The 26,733-nt window shown below is 25.4% G+C and overlaps 1 protein-coding gene, 2 long non-coding RNA genes and 1 pseudogene across 6 annotated transcripts in view; 2 read left to right on the top strand and 2 right to left on the bottom strand.

The window, feature by feature from the left end:
• Positions 1–26,733, top strand: part of LOC102681800 (matrix metalloproteinase-2) — a 119,405-nt gene that overhangs the window by 13,259 nt on the left and 79,413 nt on the right. The window contains exons 1-3 of one of the 3 annotated variants that reach the window (XM_031508109.1): positions 16,045–16,196; positions 17,084–17,185; positions 20,038–20,207. In XM_031508109.1, the coding sequence (XP_031363969.1) occupies positions 17,096–17,185; positions 20,038–20,207 (260 nt within the window). In that variant the 5' untranslated portion in view covers positions 16,045–16,196; positions 17,084–17,095. Of the gene's footprint in view, positions 1–16,044; positions 16,197–17,083; positions 17,186–18,931; positions 19,137–20,037; positions 20,208–26,733 lie in introns of those variants that run through there. The other 2 variants (XM_006610460.2, XM_031508110.1) reach the window with 2 other exon arrangements.
• LOC102681272 lies at positions 3,312–4,754 on the top strand (annotated as a pseudogene).
• On the bottom strand, positions 9,448–10,351 carry LOC102681443. Of its 2 annotated transcripts, XR_420994.2 has the most exons (3): positions 10,236–10,348; positions 10,002–10,139; positions 9,448–9,572 (listed from the first exon to the last, which is right to left on the bottom strand). It is a non-coding gene; the product is annotated as an uncharacterized LOC102681443 (long non-coding RNA). The 2 variants fall into 2 exon arrangements; XR_420993.1 differs by lacking the exon at positions 9,448–9,572 and having other exon boundaries at positions 9,932–10,139; positions 10,236–10,351.
• LOC102681585 lies at positions 10,933–12,224 on the bottom strand. The gene is made up of 3 exons (XR_420995.2): positions 12,180–12,224; positions 11,687–11,807; positions 10,933–11,355 (listed from the first exon to the last, which is right to left on the bottom strand). It is a non-coding gene; the product is annotated as an uncharacterized LOC102681585 (long non-coding RNA).

Below are 26,733 nucleotides of genomic sequence, written 5' to 3'. Positions count from 1 at the left end.
AAAAAAAAAAAAAAAAAAAACAATCAAGTCATTTGTTATTTTATATCTTGTTTCTGGAAAATTTTGAAAATAAATGGTCCATAGATAATATTATTATAAAATACTTCACTGAAAGTTAATTTAAACAGGGTAATTATATTTAAAATTCTCAAGAAGAAATCATTAAAAGAAAAGAAAATTTTATTGGAATTACCAAGATTAAATGAAGTTGTTAGAAAGAATAATTTCTGTTATTTTATTTGAAATTTGTTTAATGATTTCTTAATTCAAATGCGATTAACTTTATAAGTGGAAAATTAAAGAAACAACTTCTTAAAAAATTAAAGAAACGACTTCTTAAAAAATTATATACTTTTATAGAAAATTAAATTGTAACTCTATTTTTCAATTTTAAGATGTTTATGAAAAATAATTTTTAATATTGATCCAGAATAATTAATCTATAATTATTTACTTGAATATTTTTTTTAATTTTAAAATATTTGTAATATAATAATTTAATAAATCAAAAATATAATTGTTTATAATGATCATTTTATTGGTATCATTTTTAATTTTTGAAAAAGAACAATTATGTTTAATAATCTTTAAAAAGTACATATCTTAGAAATCTTATCTCATATGTTGAAATATGAAATATATATTTTTTCTTAGAGAAATTCAATTCAAGGATGTAATTAGATGTTAATATAGAAAATATTTTTTTCTTATTATAAAATAAATTCAGTTTTATATGAATCATTTTTCTCATATAATTCTTTTCATTTTAGTCAATTTGTATTTTTTTCCAATCAGTTATTTCTTTTTTCCCTATTTATAAATGTATTTATTCGAAGTTGTTCGCAGAACGTGTTTGTCATGCCACAAATTTACAGATTTAATTGCTTACCAAGAAATTCATTTATTAAGATACATGAATTCGTTGAAATATCATCTGAATTCATATGGTGTCAAAATTTATATTGCATTTATGATGCATATATATATATTTTCTATTAATTTTTTTATTTGAAATAAATACTATAGATATTAATAATTTTTCATTTGTTTAAATATACATAATATTATTTAAAAAAATTTTGTGATAAAATAAATCTTAACCTCACTTTTTTAATTTAGATTTTATGAAACAAGTTAATAATATCAAATTTATAATCAGTAATATTTGTTCCAATGCTGTATCGTTTATTAATCTTTAAATTAATTTCTTTTATAAATTTATACTGTCGACAAAAGTGTGAAATTAATAATGTATTCCTTAGAATCTAAAAATTTAGAAAAAATGAAGTCAAAATATTTTTTTATTTAAAAATTAGAAAAGAATATGATGAAAATATATGAAAATATATAATAGATGAAAAAAGATAATTTTAAAAAAAGTCCTTTTTGATATTTTTCAGATTTAAATCAATTGATTGGATAATTATAAAACGAATAATTCATATAGACGTCAAATAATTTCATCACGAGAACGATGACAAGACACTTGACTTTTAGTGGCCGATGACTCGATAAACTAACGATTAGTCACTGAGTTCGACTTAACGGTAAATTAAAAGGTCCAGGTCTTATTGGCGACAGTAATCGTCTCAGCAAGAATGCATTTGACCCAGGAAGTCGCGACACTTAATTCTGTTGTCCGATGACTGAAAGCTGGGTGACTAGTGATTCTACTAGTGTTTCATGGTTGAAATATGTGCTATATAATATCAAGATGCTTTTAAATAAACACAATTAAACTGTAATAATAAACTAATATTTTTAATATTATTTTTTATAAATCATAAATTACAAATTCATTGCTATGAGAATTTTTTGAAATTTATTCAATAATAAGTGTATCAATAAGACAAAAAAAAATTTATATCTAATTATTCTAATTATTCCATTTTTTAAATTCCATTAATTATTCCATTAAAATTATGAAATTATAATAAAGAAGCTAATATATATGAATAATTATATCAACTCAATAATTTATTAATTGGTAAGTTATGCTATATGTCTTTGGAATCATTCTATAAATAAGTTATTATGATATATTTCATATAGGATCAGAGTAATTATCAATTTATCAATATATTAATATTAGTTAATTATTATAATTATAATTATATATTTATTATATTATATTATATTATATTATATTATATATTATAAACATAATTATATTATAATTATTAAAATAAATGTAAAATGATTATGTAAAATGAAAACATTTTATATTTCAATAATTTATTAAGAAAAATTGAAATTAACATACATTTTTCTTAATATAGTATAAAATAATGGGGATAATACAATAGTAAATAGTAGGATAATACAATAATAAATATAAATGATTTATGATTAAAAAATCTGATAAATCCTTTCTTCATTTGTATATTGAATGTAAATTCCTTTTTTGCATTTGACTAGAACATAAAAAAAAATTTTAAATCTTTTCCTTTAAGAAAAGCAGCCAGTTACTTCAATACTTTATTTTATGTTCTACATATTCATATCAGTCATAGTGGTGCAAAAATAAAAACAGTAAAGGCTATCTGGTAGTTGAGCAAAGTCTGCTAATTCTTGGTTAAACTAACGCTGGATCGAGATATCGCATTGGTAAAATAGAAGTCCGGTGACCCGGTGCACACCGTTGCTGGAATAAGTTTCAGCTAAATATAGGTCGTTATAAAATTAGATTCCTCCGACGGGCTTGACGACTAGTACGTTCTACAAGTCCTGGATGTATCGGTAAGAATCGACTTCAGACGCTTCATTGATTCGCTATTCTGTTAACTTCAAACGTTTTTTGAATTCTTTTTCCTTAAAGGATTTCTTAAGAATCTTTTTCAAATGGAAATTCATTTCGTGATTATCTTCAAAATTGAGCATTTTTAATAAAACTTAAGTCTTTTTGTTCTTAACCTAACCTAAAACTGTAATAGCTTCTTTGAATTCTTTTCCTTGAAAATAAATTTACAAAATATTATTTTCATTAATTGATGAAATTTCAGTTAAAATTTAAAATAATATTTTAAAAATTGTAAGAGATACATATACATACATATATATATATATATATTTATATAGGTTATGTGTTTCAATATGTATACTTACATAGTCTTGTAATTTGAACTTAGCTAAATGCATCATGGATAAACCGGTAAAATGGCATCTGTCCGGATGCGGGTATATGAAGATTTATAATAAAATGAATTTCTGTCTGTGGAGAAGAAATGCGAATATCATTTATATGGGAAAATATAGCATTGAAAATTTTAGTTAGTTATTAGTTAATCAATATATTAATTTTTTGATTTTTTTATCAATTCCACAATTTTACGAAATAAATATTCAAGAAGAAAAAGAACAATAATGAAAAATTGACAATAATTTATAGAATCACAATAAATAAAATTTCTCACAATTAAACTCCAAGAAACATATAATTACGAACGATTCTACTGTCATCTGGCGTGATGATTTATGAACTAATAATATTACCAAATTGACAGTTTAACTTGTAGGTTAGAAACTTTTCTTTTACAATTTTATTTCGAATAGTATTATAGTCAAATATAACGTTAAATTATAATTTTCATATAAAATTATTTATTTAATATTATTTAATATTATTACAGTTTATTACAATATTTGAAGAAAATTAAAATATTTTGATATTATATTACCAAGGCAAATTTGGCCTAGATTCTGGTTAAGTAAACTGAATGTAAACAACGCACGTTTCGAAAGATGGTGGTGCTTGAGAGTTACGACTTTGAAAACAATCGTGGAGAAACGTCGAACAATTCTTGCAAACAGTCGCGAACGAGCGTCAGATCTATCCGATGACTCGTACGAGATGGTACGCGTTTACGTGACGTGTATACTATTTCTTGAATGCGTGTCGTATCTTACCGTAGTGCTCGAATGTCGATGTAAACTTTCCTCTGAAAGTAACTACTTTGCGAGAAGATTAATTGTTCGCAACTGCTATACCTCTTTACAGTTTCAAGACCATAACTAGCCACGTGTCCAGCAAACACGACATTTATGGCTCAAATGAACGACGCAATATTCTAATACGAATGACGAATGATCTGTGGAAAGAAAATGGTATTGTATATATATGTATATTATGAGAACAGAAAATATCAGAGCGGAGAAAAAATAGGTATTTTTATTAAAGTGATTATTAAAGTGATACATTTTAAAAAAATATTATTTTATTTATTTTTATATTTTCAAATAGTATTTGTTTATAAAAATATTTTTATTTTAATTTCAATCATTTTTCCGAATTCATTAGGTTATTTGAACGATACAAGCTATCTTTTATAATTCCATCAATTCTGGCATTACAAAGAAAATTAATTCATATTTCCATTGTTGTCCATAACTCGATCGAAAAATGATTGTCCCAATATCAGTTCGAGTGAATTCATATCGCAGAGTTCAATCCACATTGCACATCCTAGTTGCAGTTGGATCGTAACGAAACCACGATGCAAGATTTATCGTCGGTCATTCATTTTCCCCATTGGGTTCAGTAATGTCCGGCAGGAACGTTTCCGGAATGAAATGAGAAATTTCCGCCGTTTCAACGGAAGATAAGTATCGATTAATAGTAACCATTGCTACTGGTTAAAATGCAATTTATTCATTTGTTTTTATTTACCCATATAGGAATGGAACCAATAAACATCAATGGAAAAAAAAGAAAAATATACAGTGTCAATATTAATTATAATATTCGTGGAATAAATTTCGATTCTAGAGAGAAACAACACAAAAATGTAAAAAAATATCGATTGAGGCTTATTTTTTAAATTATAAACATTTTAGTGAGGTTATATTATTTAGCAATATAGCAGAGATAGAGATATCTATATCTAATGCAAATTTAAATTATTTATAATTCAATAAATAAAACTCAATCAGTTAATAAAATATTTTTATATATTTTTATGTTTATGTGGTCTCTTAAATTCCAAAAGTGTCTCTTGAATGTATTAATATATATATTTATTATATAATATATATTTATTATATTCTATTGGAGCAAATTTGGAATAAAAATGAAAAATAGCTGGTTTTAAAATTTATTCAAAAGAATTTATCATCTTGATGTAACGATGAAAAATTGTATTTGTCGAGCATTCACGACAGGGAACTATTTTCAAGCGTTTATTTCTCTATATATGCTCGCAATATTTTCTTATTCTAAATTTTATATTCGATACGACATGAGATATAGGTGAAATTTATAGGGATCATTGAAATTGCGATAAGCTATCGTTTTATACATGCTATTGATCAAGTGTTTTTTTATTGTTTATGTTATTTTTTTTAATTTTCTTTCATAAATTTATATACGTATACAATAAAACGTCGATTATCAGATCTAATTGAAAAATATTTTGTAATATTATTACATATCATTTTCTTCAAATCTATTCCTTTGGTTATATTGAAATTATCGATTCGATATAAATTTTGCATATATATTTGCAGATATTACAATTTAATCTCATGAATATGATATACTGCTTATCGAAAGATGAATAATTTATGATTCATAATATACATTTCTCTACTTATAACAAGAATATAACACGATCAAACGTGGATCTAGATGGAACATAGTAATTTACATATTTAATTTCTTGATGACTATATAATTGTTTATATTTTAAATGAAGGCTAAGAAGTAGAGAATAAATAAATAGAAATATTTTTATTTTGAAATAATATAGAATTTTACAGATAAATATTTCTTTGAAATAATAATTATACTATTAAATAATAGTATATATATGTATCCTTTGAATTCAGCAAATATAAAATATAAAAATAAAAATATAGGATGCCTCATCCAATATATAATCTTGATTTATTATTTCAAAAATTCAAAAAATTGTGTAAAAAAATAAGTATTACAAAGCTGCATGAGCATTAAAAAACAGTTTATTGTAAAAATTGAATACAAATTTTATAATATTTTAAAATTTTTAAAGAATTAAGAAAACTATTAAAAAAGTGGTTTAAAAAAAAGGTAATGCAATAAATAAATAAATAATAAGTATTTCATATTTTAAATATATCAAATTTCATAAAAAAAATTCCATAATATTAGAAAAATTTCGTATGTTATCCAATTACATTTTGTCCAAATTTTGTATTAGAAGAACATAACTTCACAAGAAGTGACACACAAAATTTTTTCAAGAATTTCAAAATAGAAATTTCCTTCTAAATTTTTATTTTTTATACATTTAGATTATTATTTAGAAAAATATAATTCTAAAAATTTGATGTATTTATGTGTTGAGTTATATTCTCCTGATAAAATTCAATTTTTGAGATGAAAAATTTTATCCAAATGCAAGTGATAGAAGAAGTTAAACTAGAAATTACAATATTAAATATTTTTTTATAATATATATATAATATATATTTTATATATTATTACGATAAATCTTTCACTAAATCCAAGATAAAACGAACTGATTTTCAAGCGGCTGTGAATCTCGAAATTTTGGACAATGGTCATAATTCGAAAAATCCGAGGGAAAGGGAATATAAGCCAGACATAAGAGATGCAGGAAGAGATAAAGGAGAATAGAAGGATAGAAGTTGTCCGGGAGGAAATGCTAAGAGACGAGGGTGCGCCAACTAAAAGGCCACACCCTATCATTCAATACGCATACACGTGTTCAATTAGGCGAATCTAGTAATTTTTCTAGTTTGTTTACCGATAAAATTTATTTTTTTCTTTTTTCTTTTCTACCTTTCTTGTCATTTAATCGAATGAAATTCTTCTGGAATTTCGAATTTCGATAAATGAAAATGACTGTAATAACGAAATTTTTTAATTATTTATTCTTTTTCTTTCTCCCTTTTTCCGTTTCTCACCATTTAATCAAATGAGTGTTCTAGAAATTATTTCGATAATTGAAAATAGTGGTATGTATAATAATGAAATTTTTCTCTCTATTCTATTATTTAATGAAAATTATATTGTTAATTATTATTTTAAATGAAATAATTCTTTGTTTCTCGTTTTATCTCTACAGAAAATAAAATATAGATTAAAAGGAAAGAGAGAGGAATTGAAGAATAGCATGCAAAGTTGCGTGTACGTAGACATTTCGTCTAGACAATCGAAAATCAGTCTGTCTGCCACGAAAAATAATTCCTGGAATGAGTCATAGGCACTCTTATGTACTTTTGCAACCCTTCGCAAACAAAGACATCCAACATGCCTGATCCAACGATTCATCGTGGATATAAATTATACGATGCGATATATTGTTCTAGGAATAATATAATTAAGTAAATTTTATTGTTACGTGAAAAGATTTGAGATTTTTTTCATTTTTTTTTTTTTTTCTTTTCAAAATTTATGAGAAACTTACGAGTGATATTCACGAGTGAAGTAATTATTAAGATTATCTAAGATTTTTGGAGAATTTGAATTCTTACCAATTTAATTCTTGGATTCGATATTTTTAGAAAATTCTTCTATTAAAAATTTACAAAATTTACATCAATATATAAATATATATATATATATTTATATATTGCTTCAGAAATAAGTAGTTAAATTTTTAATATTATATATTACATTATATATATTATATTCTATTATTTAATAATATAATGGTACAAATATAGTTTAAAAAATAACTGAACTATTGTATTTGCTTCTTTATCATATATTGATTTGTAGATATTCAATTATCATTAGAAATCAGTTTAAACTAACTATTTTGGTCGATCATCACAGTGTATCACATTGTATCTCATTTGTTTTGCAATTCTTTTGCAATGATTGTACTCTGAACATATATTATCTTTATGTATAAATGTATGTATAACTTATTGTCGGTATAAGTATGAGAATGTGTATTGTATACCATATGTGTATCTCAATCTCGTCATAGGTTTAAAAGAACAAAGAAATTGTTCAGAGAAACTGGCAATGAATCGAACAGTAGTAAGGCTTATCTTTTAAATAGCCTCGAACGTTTAAAATTAAAAGTCCTTGCGCTAATGATTGATATTATTTTCGTTCGTGGTGAAGAGTGGCCTTTAATAAAGAAAAAACAAAGCCTGAAATCAGAGTAAGAGAAATTTCTGCATGATTCTTTATATATATATATATTTATTAATGATATTCATTAATTTTTAACATTATAGTAACAATTAAATAATTAGTTAAATTAAATTATATTAAGTAATATATATAATATTATATATATTATAATAAATAATATATACAATATTATAAATTTTGTTTGGGATTATTTTTGCATTGTTAAATTTGAAATTATCAGTTTTAAATTGCTAAGTTATAAATTATTAATTTTTAATAATGAAAATTAAATTTATTTCAGATAATTATTTCTCCTTAAGAAGTTTTTTGAATAATATATAAATTAAATAAATCTATTTTTTGATTTTTATAAGAAAATGAGAAAATATTGAAAATAATAAAAAAAGCAAAAAATGTAGACAATATTAAAAAAAAAAGAAGAAACAATTATGTGAAGTAGAATACAAAATGCGTAACAACATTTAATTAAAACTATAGTTAAGTGTTTCACATCTAAAGTGATAATGACGGAAGCCAGTAACCTAGTTGTTATAAATATCATCGTAAATAGAAACCACTGTTCATTCACAGTCCAACAGCATGCTTGAAAATTTAAATATTTTCCATCTAGAATACAAATTATTTTTCAAAATAATTTTAAGAATCGCAAGATATTCATATAGAATTGAACAAATTTTAATGTTAATATTCATAAATATAAAACTTGCAATTTTCAAAATAATAAATATAAAAAAAAAATCTAATTTATAAAAATATTAATAATTATCTTATCATCTGATTTTTCAAAAATAAAAATTATTTTCAATTTTTCTTCAATTACGAAAAATATATAAAAATATTAATTTTCACGAACAATAGATATACAGAATTTAGAATAATACTCAATGTTTCTGACGAGAAATAATATCGTATTAATTGCCGTTTAACCACTGTCTATGCGATGATTTCGAAATTCATTTCAAAACCACAAGTCCAATTTTCCAACCGCCATCAACCAACTACCAAACTGCATGACACGTTTTGGTGAAGAGAAACGTGAGTGAAACAGGCAACTAATTAGTAGACGATCCGTAGACGAGTAGGCAAGTTTGGTTGATGGATTTTAACCAGATATTTGCCACTCAAAACCGATAGATTTCGATATTAGACTATTTCTTTTTTGTTATTATTATTAGATTAGGACAAATTATGAAAAATTGAAATTAAAAAAATTTATTGCTGAAATTGATTTGAAAATATAATATTAATTTGTTAGAAATAGTAGTAATTGAAAATGATTTAAATATTTTATATTTATTACTTATTTCAAATTTAGCAAAAGGAATAATCATTGAAATAATTCCAAACAGAAATTATGATATTGTTTCATATATTAAATTCTGTTGTTTCTATTAAGTTTATGAAACAACATTATTTGAAGTAATTGTTCCATTCTGTTCTATCTAAAATTACTGTTTCAAATTACCTGAAATAATTATTTCGTGTAATTATTCGAAATAATTGTGAAATAAATGATATGTTATTTAAAGTAGTTAGTATTTCAAATCAGTATCGTTTTAAATGTGTCAAAATTTGATTAGAATAAACATTTGTTAATTTTTGAAACAAATTTTAAGATCAGACTTATTAATTAAAATAATAACATTAAAATTTTAATTAGAAAAAAGAAAAAAAAAATTCAACAAAAGTAAATTTATTCAATTTTCAAATATGTTTAATTTAATAATTTACTTATCCTTGATTTCATGTTTAATTTAAATTTCTTAATTAATTCCGACATTGTCAACTTCCGATGGCCCTCGTACCATTCAACGAGACAACGAATAATAACCATCGACAAATATTTATTACATGTATAATAATCATATAATCGCTCAAAGAACACTCATAGTACCGTAAAAATAACTCATAGAATCGATTCGAGGAATTTGCATTACGGTCGTGGCTTTGTCTGTCGATATCCGCTGACTGGCTTCCGGTTACGCAAGACGTTTAGGGTTCCATCGAATGGCCAACGGAAAACGAAACGTGTCTGGAATAATATTGGTTGCGGGAGAATAACGTTAGTCTAAGAAAAAAAAAAGAGAAAAAAAAGGATAATTCTATTTGGCCATCTTCACATACACACCCTTTTTCTTTCTTGGCTATTCTTATAACTCCTTTCGCAGAAGATACAGGATGCCGTTGGAATAAATGAAAATGATTTGGCAACTCGAAATCCTCTTTTCTTAATTTTTTTTTTTTCTGTAGAGCTTAAAATATTTTTCAAGGAAACAAAATTTAATCTTTTATAACATTATATGATTTGAAAATTAAATATTTATGTATAATCTCCATATATTTATGATTTAAATTACAATTAAAAATATAAAATATATAAATAATATAAAAATCAAAAAAATAAATATTTTTCTGAAATAAATGCTATATTCAAATTTTTCTGGCAAAATTTAAATGGCAACTAAAAATTTTAAGAAATGATCTTAAAGTTTATATTAATATTAATTTAATATTCATGGTTTAATAAATAAAGAATAAAAAACTTGAATTGTATAATAATAAAATTTCATTATGATTTTAAAATTAATTATATTAATAATTTATCTAAAAAAATATAAATATTAAATTTAATAATTAAATCAATAAATTAGATTAAATTTAGAAGTTAAAATTAATAAAAATAAGTATCAACAATTAAAAATTTACAAATTAATTTATTTTAATAGATTAAAATAACATATATGAAGAACATTGATACTAATAAAATTATTAAATATAAAATATTAAACAATTATATTAAAAAAGAATCAAGTATAAATTACTCATCATAATTAATTTCCAATGTGATAGATGTCCACTGTGCACGATCCCCATGTTCGGGAGTTAATTACCATTTAACATGGTGCATGTATATCCAGCTGGTTTTAGCTAAGTTTGTCTCAGGATCAGAGTTATCCACTAGCCGCTAAAGGGATAGAAGGTTGGTTACTAGGTTAAAGCAAAATGGCCATGAGGATGGAAGGTTAGCAAGTAAAGAGGTAGAACACTACTCGCGAGAGAGATTTAGAGGGCTGTAGACTGAATACAATGGACCAGCGTAGTGTCTTCCAGTTAACTGTCGCCTGCTCTTCAATTAACTCGAGTTTCGTCCAGTCTAATTACCTCCACGTTTAGTCGGATACTCTCTCTGTACGTTGAAAAGTGATCTCGTGGCTGGGAGATTTGCATTTTTATTATTCATAGGTTTCCTGTTAATATATTCGTATATAACACATTTGAAGAGTTGATTCTAGAAATTAAAATAAATAGAAAACTTGAATATAAAAAATATCAGTTGAAGCTTATTAATTATAAATTTAAATAATAAAATAAGTCATGGTTGTACAAATAGGGACCATTAGATTTAAAAATTTGGAAAAACAAATTTTAAAAAGATCAAAAGTAAAAAATAATAAGAGTTTAGATGAGAATAGATAAGAATAGGTAAGAAATAGAAAAGAAATTTATTTTTCTTTTCGTGTCTTATCTTTACTCTTGAAAAAGACCAATGGAAGACAGTCAGCAAGGACGCTAGCATACCGGAAACCAGGTCAACGAGGTCAAGTGTCCAGTCGATCGTAGTGACCCTCGTTAAAAGATTTTAATTCGAGAAGCAGTTTGCTGATACATCATATGAAGAACGTGTTCAATTGCATTTCTACTAAAATTATATCTTCTTTTTTTTTGATACAATTCTTATATTTTATTTACAATCACGTTATTATAATTATGACTATAGAAATGGAAAGGAAAAGAAAATGAATAGAATAGAAGCTAATCAACATAACAGAGAAAAATAAAAGAAAATAGATTAAAACGCCAAGAGAAAGTAATATGACTACAAAAGAAAAAATGAAAAACTTTGTGAGAGCTTGACAAAAGGTTAAGAGACGAAAACATAAAAAATAATTGAAAAAAAAAAAAGCTGAATAGAATACGTAGATACGTTTAAATATCGCATGTTTAAATATGGAATTATTAAAAAAAGAAGAGTATCGAAAATAAGTATAAAATAATAATCAATATTACTTACTCTCTTTCTCTAAATCTTTTTCAATAACAAATATAGGTATTCTCAACATGCATCTACAAAATGAACCAATTAATAATAATTGAGCTTGCTACCTGAGGATAGATTGTTTGTAATTTTAATGCCAAATTAAATCATAAATTATAAAATTATGTTTCGATAAATCTTATATATAATATATTAATATTTAATATATTATGTATATTGAGTATATGTTTTTATACTAAACCACCAATCAGAAATCTTACATGATGATCGCGCCATAGGGACTTTTCTATTAGTTAATTGTTTTACTCTTCTAATAGATGGCCTTCTCTCCGATTTTTCTTGTTTTCTTCCAGTTCATATTTTAATCTTGAATAAACGGTTTTGTGTAATATCATGTGTACATATCTTTGCTTTTCATATTTATAATTTCATATTTATATATATCACAGTATAAGAAATATTTCAAGATAGTTTTAAAATTTGTTTATAATTCATTCCTCTTTTCTCATGATAACCTTAAAATTTACATGTGTTCTTTCTCTTCACGATAACCTCAAAATTTGCACAATTCATATTCTTTCTTTTCACTTTTTCTTTACGTCACTGTTAAGTTAAAATAGATGAAGAAAGATAAAGAAACAGTGTGAAAACTACCCTCGGTTTTCTCGGTGAAATTGAATTCAGTACTTTGACGCTAGCTTATGCAAGAGTGGTAACCTTATCCGCGGATGAAAAGGTATACGTGTTGGCAGTCGAAAGAGCAAGGTCATCGTCTTTTCTTCCGCAAGTTGTTTGTTGGTTGAATGTAAAGGGAAAAAGCCACGTAAAGGAAACTCGGTCATGGCTGTCGAAGACGATAGCATTGGTTGAGCACGATGTAATTAGTAACGCGGTGAAATAGTTGAATACACATAGTGGTATGTTTGCAAAAGAGATTGTGGTTATTGATGTTAACTGGATTTGCAGTGATAAACATGTATTTTGTGTTTTAAACTTCAAGTCATTTTTCTCATTCTTTTTCTTTCATGCCTTCATTCACTTTCTTTCGAACTGTCTAGCTTTACAATAGAAAGGAAGAGTCATATATAAACGAGGATTGTGAATGCCCCTACGACAGAAAAGAGACGAAGATGAATGGAACGATTGTTTTTAAACGGTTCTGATGTTCCTTAGTTTATCTTTCCTTTTATGATTTCACCTTTATTCTTTGTTGGATAATTATTGTTATAATGCTTATTATATGAGTTTTAAAAAATAATTTTTAAAAACTGCACAATTATAATTTAAATTCTATAAAGCAAAACAATTTTTTCAAAAAATTCATTTCTTAAGAATTAAATAATTATTTTGATATTTAACATTATTGAAAAATTAATTTTTACAATGAAAATCAAAAAATATATTTCTATAATTTCTTTGAAATAATATCAAAGCGAATCTTGAAATTAATTAGAAAATCAAGATTAAACATTGTAATAATAGTTATTTCAACAAATAATCCCAGTCGGTTCAAAGTCAAAGATTTTCGAAAGAGGAATGATCTCTTTCATCAGCTCAAGATATTCACAAGGTGGCGTGCTTGTCGCGACGCCATCTATATTCTTAACAACGTGTCAGTTAGCCGCGAAACGTCAGATTTTCAAGCAAGAAAACTGGTGATTATGATGGTGACAAAAAAGGAAAAAGAAAGAAAAAGGAGGAAGGTTTGACGTCGCCTGGGAAACCATTTCTTATTTCGATCTCTCGAGTGTTTCCCTTCTTTCTTTTTCATTCCAATCCTTTGACAACTCGTGCGAATGCGATATCTTTGTTACAAATGCGTCAAAGTTTCGAGCATCTAAGCGGCCATAATTGTAATCCAACGCAGCTTCTCTTCTTTTCAAACGTACCTTTGTAGGATTCCGAGAATCCTCTCGACAGATTCACCAGTGAGGTTTGAATGCTTCGTCGCCATTTTAATAATCCCAATTTTTATGCATTGACGCGATCCAGAGATGGAAATATCAAAGAACTATAATTTTTTTTTTTTTTATAATTTTTTTTCTTTTTTGATGGAATTTATTAAAGTTAGATGAATTAAAATTATGACTGATCTAGAATATTCAAGTATATTAAAATTATGAAATTATAATTTTTTTTTTTTGAAGATGAAATAAATAAAAATTAGATGTAATCTAGGATCTTATACTAAGAAACAAATCTCTTTTTTACAACTTTTTTTATTACATGTAATATACTTAAAAAAAAAGTTACATCGTGTAGTATAAAATCCTCGATTACCAAATACAGAGTTACCAAGAATTTTCTATCATTTTCATCGTTCTCATTTCCAAACATGGATTTAATAAAATGTATGGAATACATGTTATACGCTCCTTGACACAAATCGAACAAGGATAAAACTATTCAGGAACGCTAGGATCGACCGAAAAATATCTTTGCCAGATGACATTCCACGATACATATTATCCTCCTTAAATGGTACTGCAACCACTGACGTAGCCATGTTTAACCGGTTCCCAAAGTAAATTGAAAGATTCAGAGTACAATGCCAGATAGATATCACTTATTCAGTTGTTTCCTATATATGGATTAATGAGTTCAGTTACACTTTATTCTACTTTTATTTATTTTATTTGAAACACATTATTACTACTAAATTATATATAAATTTTTGTAATTGTTATTTCTTAAAACTTCTTTAATTAAAAATATTTTAATTAAGATTTAAGAAAGACAATTTAAATTATTTATTTCTAATTTTCTAATTTTAATATTTCAGATGTTAGAAAAATTAAAAAAAAAATTGTTAAATTGAATATTTGAAACTTTTTTTAATCATCAAAAAAATTTTAAAAAAGATATTGAAAAATAAAAATTTACCAATGATGGAATAAGATTTGAAACAATGCTGGAAGTTTTATGATCCTCTTTTGTAATATTCAAATTATATACTTTTTTAACATAAATAATATTATTCTTTGATTAATAAGAGAATGATTTTGATAGAACATGATAATTATATAATTATAATAAAATAAATACTAAAGATTATTAACTAAAAATAACAATAACGATTACTAAGAAGATTGAGATCCATAGTCTGAAAACCACTGTTAGTATATAAGAGACACTTGACCCTAGTTATACGTGTTAATCTTTCAATACCTCATAGCGATTAAAAAAACACTGATACAATACATTAATCATACATTTTATATCTAAACTTTCTGACAGTTGAACTTCTGATTTTAGGAATATATTTTTTAAATATATAATTGATAATAAATACATAAAATAAATCCAATTAAATTTGAAAATATTTTAAAATCTGTGACGCCTCATTCATTTTAAGTGAAGAAAATTGTTAAAGAAAAAGTGATATATTTTTTCTTCTTCATCTAATTTATTTCTTTTACTGAAATATCTTTATTTCAGAAGAAACTGAATGAATCCTGTTTATAGATCGCGTTCCGGTATAACGCAATCTTCTTTAAAGTCTCTCGTCAATCATATTTTTCCCTTCATAATTGTATCGCGAGAAAAATGTCTTCCATTTTCTTGACGAAAAGAGAAAGAGGATACGCATGAGAAAGTTAACGCGATAAACATTTCAATCTTGTTTCATTCCATTGATACATCAAACATTATTCACGATTGAAGATATGTATATATATATTATATGTATATATACATATGGAAAAAAATTTATTCTTAATATAATTCAATTATAATAAAATTCTTCAAATTTCAAGTGATTCTCAAATGATATCGAACAGAAAAGAAATTGACAAAAAGAACAAAGAACGCACATTCATATTTTGCATTATATTAGATTACATCGATGCAGAATCATTATTTTATATTTGTAGGTTATGGAAAATACGAAATTTCGTGTCTCGTCGAGCAAACGAAATAATAAATTTCAGAAAGAATCAAAACTAGAATTTATAATCACTCCAGGATTGTGGACTTGTCTCCCAAAGTAAACTGTGCATAGCATGTCTGTCTTCTGCAGCAAATTTATGCGAGGTGGGTACATAATTCAAGAAACTATTCGAGACCACCTAGCTATCTCGTTGAGCTCTTGCAAAAGTTTTCGTAAAATTGAATTTGCCCGTTATTGCAATTTTTTAAATTTCTTTTATTGATTGTCTTATACTTTAAATTTTTTATAAAATATTCCGTTAACGTGTTATTTAATATTATATTAGATATTAAAAATTTTTGAGGTTATGTTAGAAGAAATAATTATTTTGATTTAATATATATCTTCAATATGATTTTGCTGATATAAAACTAGATATTATAAACAACAATATCGAAATAATACCAATATTAATCCTAATTTTAAACTTGATTCACTTTATTAAAAAATAGATCTCTATCTTCAATTACATATTGCAACAATTTTCTATGGAGCGAACAGTATGTTCCTCTTCCGGTGAACTATCACGTTAATGCTTCTAGTTATCTTCTATCTCACAATCACGTCCTGATAAAACCGTAGATTTACTAGACTTAAAATTCTCTTCTCTGAATTGGATCATTTTCTCAAGATACCGTATGAAATTTGATAATAATTATTTTTATTAGAAGAATTTAAAGAATACTATAAAGTACTAGAAACTATAAAAATAAAAATCAAAAAAAAATATATATATATATTTTCATTAAAACAATAATAAAGTCTATCTAAATTACCCATTTTCATTTCTGTTTAATCTAATAGAAAATTTCACACAATATCTTTATCATCTTTAAATATTTAAAACATTATACAAAATAATGCTTTTTGTCAATTTAATATTACAAATCAAAAGAAATGAAAATAATTTCATCGATGATTCGTGCATTGTATTTCTTTATTTGTATTGTACGCTTGTATTTTATCATTTTGTTTTCTTTTTTTGTTTCAGCAAAATTATCTCATGAAATTCGGATATCTACCCCAGTCGGATCTAGAGACCGGAAACCTTAGAACGGACGATCAGCTTACGGACGCCATTAAAAATTTACAGGTGAATGAGATATTTTGAGGATGTTTTCGAAGCTAGAAATTCTGCTATCCTTGTGTGAATCGAGCACAAAATGAAATTGCGGAAGCATGAAAAAATTAAATGAAATAACCTTCTCATATTTGTCTATGTCTTATCATTTTATTTATTTAATTTTTCTTAAAAAAAAAGAATATATTCTATTATTTGAAAAATACAGTTATCTATGACACGTTAAATAATAATTTTTATATTATACACGTTTTTTTATATTATCTACTTATGAATAAAAGAAGAATTAAAATACAAAAAATAATATCTATATCATTTCATATATATCATAATGATAATAAATGATAAGAAATTTGTGTTAAATATATTTAATGATGTGATAAGATACTTACATAGAATCATCTATAAAAGTGTTTAGATATTATATATCATATTATAGATAAGTAAGAGTAATATTTAATAATTTTATTATATTAATATATTATTTCTTAATTTAGAATAATAATAAAGCAATTCTTAGTGTTTTTTACAATTAATATATTAATATTATAATAAAATCTTGTACAATTTTATTTTAATATAAATAACTTTTTCAACTTATACAATACTAAATCAAACTAAATTTTTATTAAAAAAAAATAGGAATATTTTAAAACCTTTGAATAATAAGAATTTAGAAACTGCAAAAATTAATTTCAAAACCTAATTCCAAAATAAAAGATTCAAGGAAACGATATTTACGTGGCAAATGTCCATTGAAATTTTGATCGCACTACAAAACTTTGATCCCCGTGGATTCGATTGTCGAAACCGTTTGAGTGGAATCGTGTTCCTGTTTCGTTTGGATGATCCCACCGATCAATCCTTCGGAACAGTGTATCCTTTAGTCGATGGTCGAAATAAAGAGAAAAAAGAGAGAGAGAATAGAAAACGAAGATAAATCTACAATTGAGGGAAAACGACGTATTGTTCGTCTGACAAGGATTTACATGAAAATCGACCTCGTTAAACGCATAAACGGAAGCTGTAGTTGCTTTGATTCTTCTTGATAATACGTAAGCTTTAATTTCTTATATGAAAAATAATTTTAACGTTTTCCACATTATTCTTTTAATGTAATATTTTATAGTATTTTTATTAGCTAAATAAATTAAATAAATGAACAATAAATATATTTATTGTTGGTATTGTCGATAACAAATTTTAATTTTTTTTATCTTTTTTTATAGAAAAGAAGATGTTTCTATCATTAATAATTCATAAAAAGGAATTTCTTTACTTTATTATATTTTTTTTTATAATTTATATAAGACACAGAAAAGAGAGATTATTATAAATGGATGTCTAGTAAAAAAAAAGAATAAATAAAAATTAGTGAATTATGAATATCATTAAAAACAAAAAATTCTACTAGTAACTACAATAGAATAAACTAATAAATTTTTAAATAATAATCCATAATAATTTCTAAAAATAATAATATATATAAAATAATAATAACTTATAAAAAAAAAACCAAACTAAACATGCAGCAATAGTCTTTACTGTTACTTAAATACAAAAAGAAAATAAATATTTTAAAATTAATAAAGAAAACTTAAACAAAGAAGAAAGAAAAGTTAAGTATCGATCCCCAAGACCAAAGTGAAATACTTTTGAAATAACTGTAGTATCGGTATAACATTGGGTCCTATAATGTTAAGAGAATTTTCGTGCAATAGGAAGGAACTCGATAAAGGAGGAAATTATGTATTCCAGGGTGGAAAAGATGGTTGTTCCTTGTCACGAATAAAAATAAAACGGGTTCCCTATCCCTGAAACCCGCCCTCCTTTGAAAGTTCGAGTGCTCTTTCCCAGTGGAGAACGGCAAGTCAGAAAGAACGGTTGAGTTATCGCGTCCTGTTCAACTACGGGAAAAGAACTTTTCCACAGGGTTGGTGAGGCTTCGCGCCACTGGATAAAAGTACGATCTCGTACAAGTTTTCACAGAGAGCAAACTACTATTTTTTCCTTTTTTTTTTTCTTAGGCAAACATTTACTTCAGATTCACTTTTTTTTAAAATATAAAAGTATTCTATCATTTTTTATTATCATTATTGTAAAGTATGCAAAAAGAGATCTATTTTTATATAAAATTGATTTTATACAATTCATTGATCATTGCTTGGAATTATAATGAGAATTTATTTATGATCTATGAAAAAGATAATTTTTGTGTTTCCATAAATTAGAGAATTTTTTTGAAATGAATAAAAATTAGTTTTTGAATTGCTGCTTAAAGATGATGAGGAATGTCAACAAGTGAGTAATTTTATTTTTCGATGGTGATGTTTATATTTTTATATTGCAATAAATGGTAAGGAATAGTTTAGTTAATTAGTTTATAAATGAATTTTTGCATGCAGAATACATTGAGTATAATTTTATGTTAAAAATACGTATCTATAGTAGATATTAGTGATTTAAAAATTTGGAGAAAAAAATACAAAACGTTTGGGAAATAATTAAAACAAAAATTGTTTAAAACATATATATATTTAATACTTCCCTTTAAAAATAAATATTTTGTGTTAAAATGAAAAACAAATAAATAAAATATAATTAGTTTATAAATAGATAAATCTGAAATGAAAAAAATATTTATACGTTTTCATTTTAACTCTAATGAATATTAACTTATTTTTTTTAATGCACCCTATTCAATATGCACCTTTTTAAATAATTGTTATTAAACATATTAAAACTTACTTAAATATTTTTAGTTTTTATGAATGTTTCACGAAATATGATTATATTGTAAACATTGACATATTATAGTTAGAAAATAAAAATTTTATTTTATCCTATATTATTTTTTCCATTAGAGATTCGGTGGCATTCCTGTAACTGGTGATATCGACGAAGCTACTATGAAATTAATGAGGCTTCCGCGGTGCGGACTTCCGGATAAAGTAGATCCTAGATATACTAGAGTCAGGCATAAACGGTACACGATCCATGGGCAACAATGGCCACATCGGAATCTCACTTGGAGGTAAGTTGATATTTCTTTCAAAATTTATAAAAATTGAAAATTATAATCTATTTAATAAACCTATTTAATTTATAGTATTAGATACCATATCTCTTAAAATAAAACAATTTTTCTCAATAAGCATAATAATATGGATATATATATTATTTCAAACATGGTATAATATTTATGTGAAGAAAGTATATATTAGCATATTATAAAATTAAATCAGATCCATATGAAAGATTTCTTCAAATTAAATAAGAGTTTATAAGGTTAACTTAAATTGTACTTTCTAAATAAATTCCATCTAGTCAAGTCTGTATATGTCACTTGCTCTAACTGAAAAGCAGACGTGTCAGCAGAAACCAGTTCCAGGATAATGATTCTGTGCACGTGTAGCAATTATTCGTTGAAGATTCTCTAATTGCCATCCTGTATTGCACAAGTCTCCGAGATTTCTCCGCGAATAAAATTTTCCTCCAACGCATCGTTGTCTGGAAAAGCCATTGACATTGTTGGTCTTCAGCCAATGGAAAATTTCTGCTTGCAAGTGATTCCCTCTTTACCAATTGACGAACGTGTCCTTTCTTTCTGTTCTTTGTAGAAAACGATTGCAATCATGCGAATGATTGTAAAAGTCGCATTGATTTTGCATTTCGAGCAAAAAGAATTGCTAAACTCATTTTTCTGGAAGCTTCTCTTTGTGTCTGTCTTTTATCTTCATCTTTCAATATAAATCAGCTGAATTTTCAATAACCGGTGATTGTTCATTCAATCTGACAGGAGTTGGACAGAATTGAACGATTTTATAGATTGTCCTTTCTGATTTTTGGTGGCAGGTTTGAAAAAAATTATAAACATATTTGTGCAATTTTGAGGAAATTTTAATTATATATAATAATAATAATTAATAATATTCAAGAAGAATTTTATTTTTCGAATAATTTTCATAAAGATAGTCCATAGAATCCAAAAATTTGAAAAAAGAGAAAAAAGTTAGGTTAGAGTTTCATTATCTCAAAGAAATTATTCCAAATTCTTAGCCAATAAGACATGTTTATATAAATACATTATTATTTATCATTGTTAAAATATAGTTGATGATATTCGAGTGATTGTCAAGATACACTATTTTAGTAATTATATAGTAGTTTATACATAGTTAAGATATACGTTATTCCGTTCACGCAGAATTCACTATTAAAATCAAAAGGGTACATTGACTCATGCTAGATGGCGTTGAGTAAAGTGCAAAGAAAATATTTCCAGGCGTGTTAACTGGAAAGCAAACGATTTCAAATTGAATTTATTTGCCATCGCGATAATTGGACGTGTCACGTAAAAGAGAACCAATACGTACGAATCATGTTATCCGATCAGATGACAAAAGAGAGAGGGTAAAAAAAATGTAATTGAAGGGAGACAAGTCGGGGTACAGTTAATTCAATTATCTTGGACTCGTTACTATCCTGCCGTCTGGGGAAACATGGAGAGAAGTCAAGGCTACGAGCATTTCGGCGAATGTAACAGTTCAATCGAAAAAGGAAAAAGAAGAAGATTTAATAAAAAAGAAGCTCAAGATAGAAAAGATCATTTGCATTCATATCTTTATTGACTTATTGAAATTCGTTGATATAGTTCTAAAGAAAATGAAGAACTAATAGATAATATCAATGTTCATAATACAAAGAAAATGAATTTTCAAATAAATTACAAAAAATAGTTTTAAATTATATTTTATTATAATTTAATTAAAAAGAAATATATATATAAATATATAGTTCAAGAGAGAAGAGAGAATTATTCTTTTTTTTTTATAATAAAATATAGTTTATAAACTATTTTATTATAAATTACAAATTTCTCAATTTTTATAAATTAAAATTTATTTGCAAAATACGATTTTTTTACCGTAGAATATATATGGAAAATTATTTCAGTTGATACTGTAGTTTTCTAGTGCGTCCATTATCCATTGTCGGTATTACGACTTCTGCGATACCGATTACGCAGTATCGTAGCATAGTGCTGTGGCGCCCCCTGAGGAAATATTGTATTTGAACATTAGATATTAAGTGCGCAACGAATACCTGTATCATAAGTTCTTCATATCAGTTGTTATAGAATTAGTTACAGATTTTATAGAATATAAGTAACGCTTAAAATGTTTGGAGAATGTTGTGTTAGCTGCAAATGAATTTTTAGCGCGTGTCCGGCGTAATAATCGAGGTAGGATATAAATAATACAAGGTTCGTTAGTATTTAGGGGTTCTAATTAGCGAGCGCAAGGGGTGAGCCATCGTTCACCTTAATTGCGCGCCTTAACGACCAGACCCAGCCGCATGGTGTGTCGCACGAAAATTTCGCGGTAATTTCGTCGGGATGTCGAGCACGATGATAGTCCTCGAAAATTTAAGGTCCCCTTTCTAACGAGAAGAAGAGAGTTAATCAACGCTTGTCAATAAAACGACGTAGTGAAATGATTAGATTCGTTAGATAGCTCTGCAAACAGCATTTTAATAGCTAAAGGAAACGCATAATTATATAACACATAATAAAAATATTTACTTTTGACATATGAGGTTATACAAATTATATTCGCTTTCGATGAATTTTTTTATGTTTTAGAACATAAATACATTATATATTTATACATTTTTTTCATTATTAAATTTCCTATAAATACATAACCATTCATTTGACTTGTAAAATTTTACCAATATAACATTAATTATTTCAATCGTGGTAGAGGGCGCCAGATGTCTGTATTCCCGATACAATAAGCATAATGAGAAAAAGACACACGCTATAGTGCTATAATAATCAACAACTGTATTTCCTTTTTACCGATGATAATTCTATATTTTAAAAAATGAAATAATATTAAAAATGGGATATATTTTTGAAGAAGAAAAATCATCTCGAAGTGATGAAAAATCTGGAATGAAAAATCGGGGCAACAAGGTTTTCCACTGTAAAACGGGTTCCTGCTAATTTCGAAAGGTAGCGAGGAATGAAAAAAGTTCGAGCATCGTTCAAAGTGTAGCGAGAAGCTTGCTCGTTCCAGAAGACGCGAAAGAACCTTGTAGCGACCCTCTTACCCCTCATCCATGAACCACCTCTCGTTTTCTTTCTTCATGCTCACGCGACGGCCAAAACGCGATCTTGAATATTAAGCCGGCAAGGCTTAATCTCTCCTAGTAATTTAGGTCAGTATCTATTAATTTTTTCCTGTGGTCCGTCATATTCGTGAATTTCCAAACATGATACAATATTTCGATACGTTAAAATATTAAAATATTTATCGATAAATCAAAAATTGAACGAATATTCATTTTATTATAAATTTTAAAAAAATTTGAATTTATATGATATATTAAATAATTGTAATTCTTTTATGAAAACAATATTATAATATTCAAAGTATAATATCTAAAGTTTAAAAAAAAAGAGAATAAATTGAGTAGAATTTTTAAAATATAATTCCATCTATAAATCTTATTGATATCAATTTATAATAATTATCTTGAAATTGTCAAGTTAGGTTAATTAGACTTGATAATTTGTTCAAGAAGAGTTTACTATGATGAAGTAAAGGGAATAATGGAGGGCGTAAGATAAGAGCAAGTATTATTATAATACTTTTCCAATACTTTTCTCAAGTTCAAATTTCAAGTTTCTTAAGTTTATATTAAACATAATATTATTACATTTAGATTTTCTAAATTCATATTAATTAAGAAAATTATGAATTTAATACAAATATAATTTTCGCATATTATCTTATTTATTATTATTGTATTATTTTTTTTAAATAATATTTTTTTTTGAATTTTAATTCTGAATTGTTAGAATAACATATAGTTAAAAAAATAGCAAATTGTCTATATTGTTTAAACAATTTATTTATTAAAATTTTACTTGACAAATAATTTTAACAATAAAAAATCAAAATTAATAAATGAACAAATAATCATATAAATTAAATAAATTAATATAAATTATAAATTTATTTATAATATATATATATATTATCTTGAATTGGTTGTATGAAAACAATACATTTGCATCGATCGTAATTTTAATCAAACAATATTTCCTGATATATTTGTCAATACAAATAACGATATATCAATACAACATGATATATTAATACTATTATTTGATTTTTCATTTAACATTTGAAATTCAATGAAAATTTTAATATTATCGATTTCTCTTTATTTCGTATAATTAAATTTATTTTCAAACATCATTTTCATTCAATCGCAATTGTTATATTAAAAATAACTGTTTAATTTTTAAAATAAAAAAAAGTGAGAAATCAATAAAAAAATTAAATCGAGATTACAAAATATTTAAATTTTTCGTGTCAGTTAAAACTTCTCGTGAACGCTGATGGGTTAATTTAATGATTCTCTCGATTTCCATGGTGTAACGAAGTCACGATCAAAGAAACGAGGATTTCTGATTGAATTTCTTTGCCATTACGGCGATCGACGATTGCCTCGTTAGGTTAATGGATACATTAAATGTTAACGCAATATTCAGAAATAATTTTCGAATAATTGTGTCTGAACGCCATCATAGTGGATTTCAATTAATCGAAAAGTCGAATACTTTGATACTAAATAAGCTAATACGATATATTGAAATTCTCAACATTTATCCACTTTCATCGGATGAACGAAATTAATTTATTATAAAAAAAATTTTTCATATTTTACATCTCATGATAATCCAATAATCGCATTATATTAATTTATTTCAGAGTCTCAATTTTTAAAATTATTTTCTCACTGGTATTACTTGAAGATATTGAATAAGGGAACCAAGGTTTTACCAATCTTGCGGTTCAATGAGGCTTCGTGTACTGATCAATTTCATCCTAAAGTTTCTTATTTCAAGGGTGGTTAACCTTCTCTGTATTAGTGTGCTCTCGTATACAGACTATCTTATTTAGAAAAAAAAAAGAATCTTTTTAAATTTCTCGAAATAAAAAAGGAGTCTATAACCTATAATTATATATTACTAGCTAGTGAATTATTCTGCTGTCAGATGGCTCTGCAGTTGTTTTATAAATAACATCTTAGAAACTAAATTCTTTTTGCCTTCCATTAAAGTAACATATCATCGAATTTGAGTTTTGTAATCATTTTACCATCTCAAAAATATTCATTCATAACTGCGAAATATTTTATACTAACGATAGTGTATTAATGACACATCAACTTTTATGATTTTATTTTCTTTTATTTTTCTTTCGTTTTGCTTTCTTTTTTGAGATTAAAAAATATTAACGACTTTATTCGTTCCATTACTTAATACAAAATGTTTTCACTGGATATTTAGCTCGTAAAATTCTGGAATAATATCAACATGATTTAGAAAAGATATTCGATACTCTTCGAATAATTCGTTAAAAAAAATTTCTTATCAGATAACCAAGAAAATTCTATCATTATTTTTTTGTGATAGAAAAATAAACTACGTTGAAAAATTGAAAAGAATTTTCAACTTATCGAAATATATTTATGATAATGCAAAATATAATAAACAAAAAAAAAATAATCTTGAAAATTTAATTTAATAAATGAGATAATATAATCTCATTCTTAATATAATTCTTGATCCCAATAGTCTCTTGTCAGTAATATCAGGAAAATTCTGATAAATCTAGAATCCTTGTAAAAATTAATTTGGAACGTATTACGCTAATAGAGTCAGAACGATTGAATAAAGTGTAACGAATAAAAATTTTGTTCCGCCATTTCTTCTTCTCCACCGTAAAATGACAAGAAAAAGACTTTCTTGGTTATCTAATAATCTTTAGGCCTGAGAGAAGGTCAATCCTCTCGGGACCGAGATCGATAGGATATCGTGTCTCGCATCTCGTCTTCGTTTCTCTCATTGTCTACCATAAGACAGGCGCAGTTATCGATCTTGGCTCTCGTTGGAATCTCGATACCCCTTAATCCTTTGTACTTTGATGCTTTATCCGCTAGAACGAACGTTATTGCGCGATGCTAACGTTGTTCCGTTGTTTAACATGAGCCTTTCCAAGGAATATTCGTTGGTCTCGGCAAGTAAATTCGAAAAATTGAAAAAACTGGATGAATCTTTTGCGAGATTGGAACAATATTTCTGAATGTTATTTTTAATCCTTTGTAAAAAAAAAAATTACTTAATTCAAATTGTATCGTTTATTTATATCTAACACGATATATATATTTCAAAATATATATCATCAAATTTATTCATCTGATTTAACATTATTCTAATCAAATCATTTCAAGCAAAAATATTTTTACATTTTCAACCTCATATTTCATCAAATTTATAACCTTATCTAACTTCAGTTTAATTTGATTCCAAATAATAATTATATAAATAATAATAATAATAAATATAATAATAAATAATAATATATTAAATAAAAATTACAATTTTGGAATCGAACTTTCTATCTAACAGAAAAATTTGCATTACTTACCTATATATCATCTGTGTCCTATTTTCCACAAATAAAAGCACAGAATTCATT

The sequence above is a fragment of the Apis dorsata genome, unplaced genomic scaffold (assembly GCF_000469605.1).
Source record: "Apis dorsata unplaced genomic scaffold, Apis dorsata 1.3 scaffold_74, whole genome shotgun sequence".
In the NCBI taxonomy this organism is placed as follows: domain Eukaryota; kingdom Metazoa; phylum Arthropoda; class Insecta; order Hymenoptera; family Apidae; genus Apis; species Apis dorsata.
This window is presented reverse-complemented; position numbering and strand designations above follow the sequence as displayed.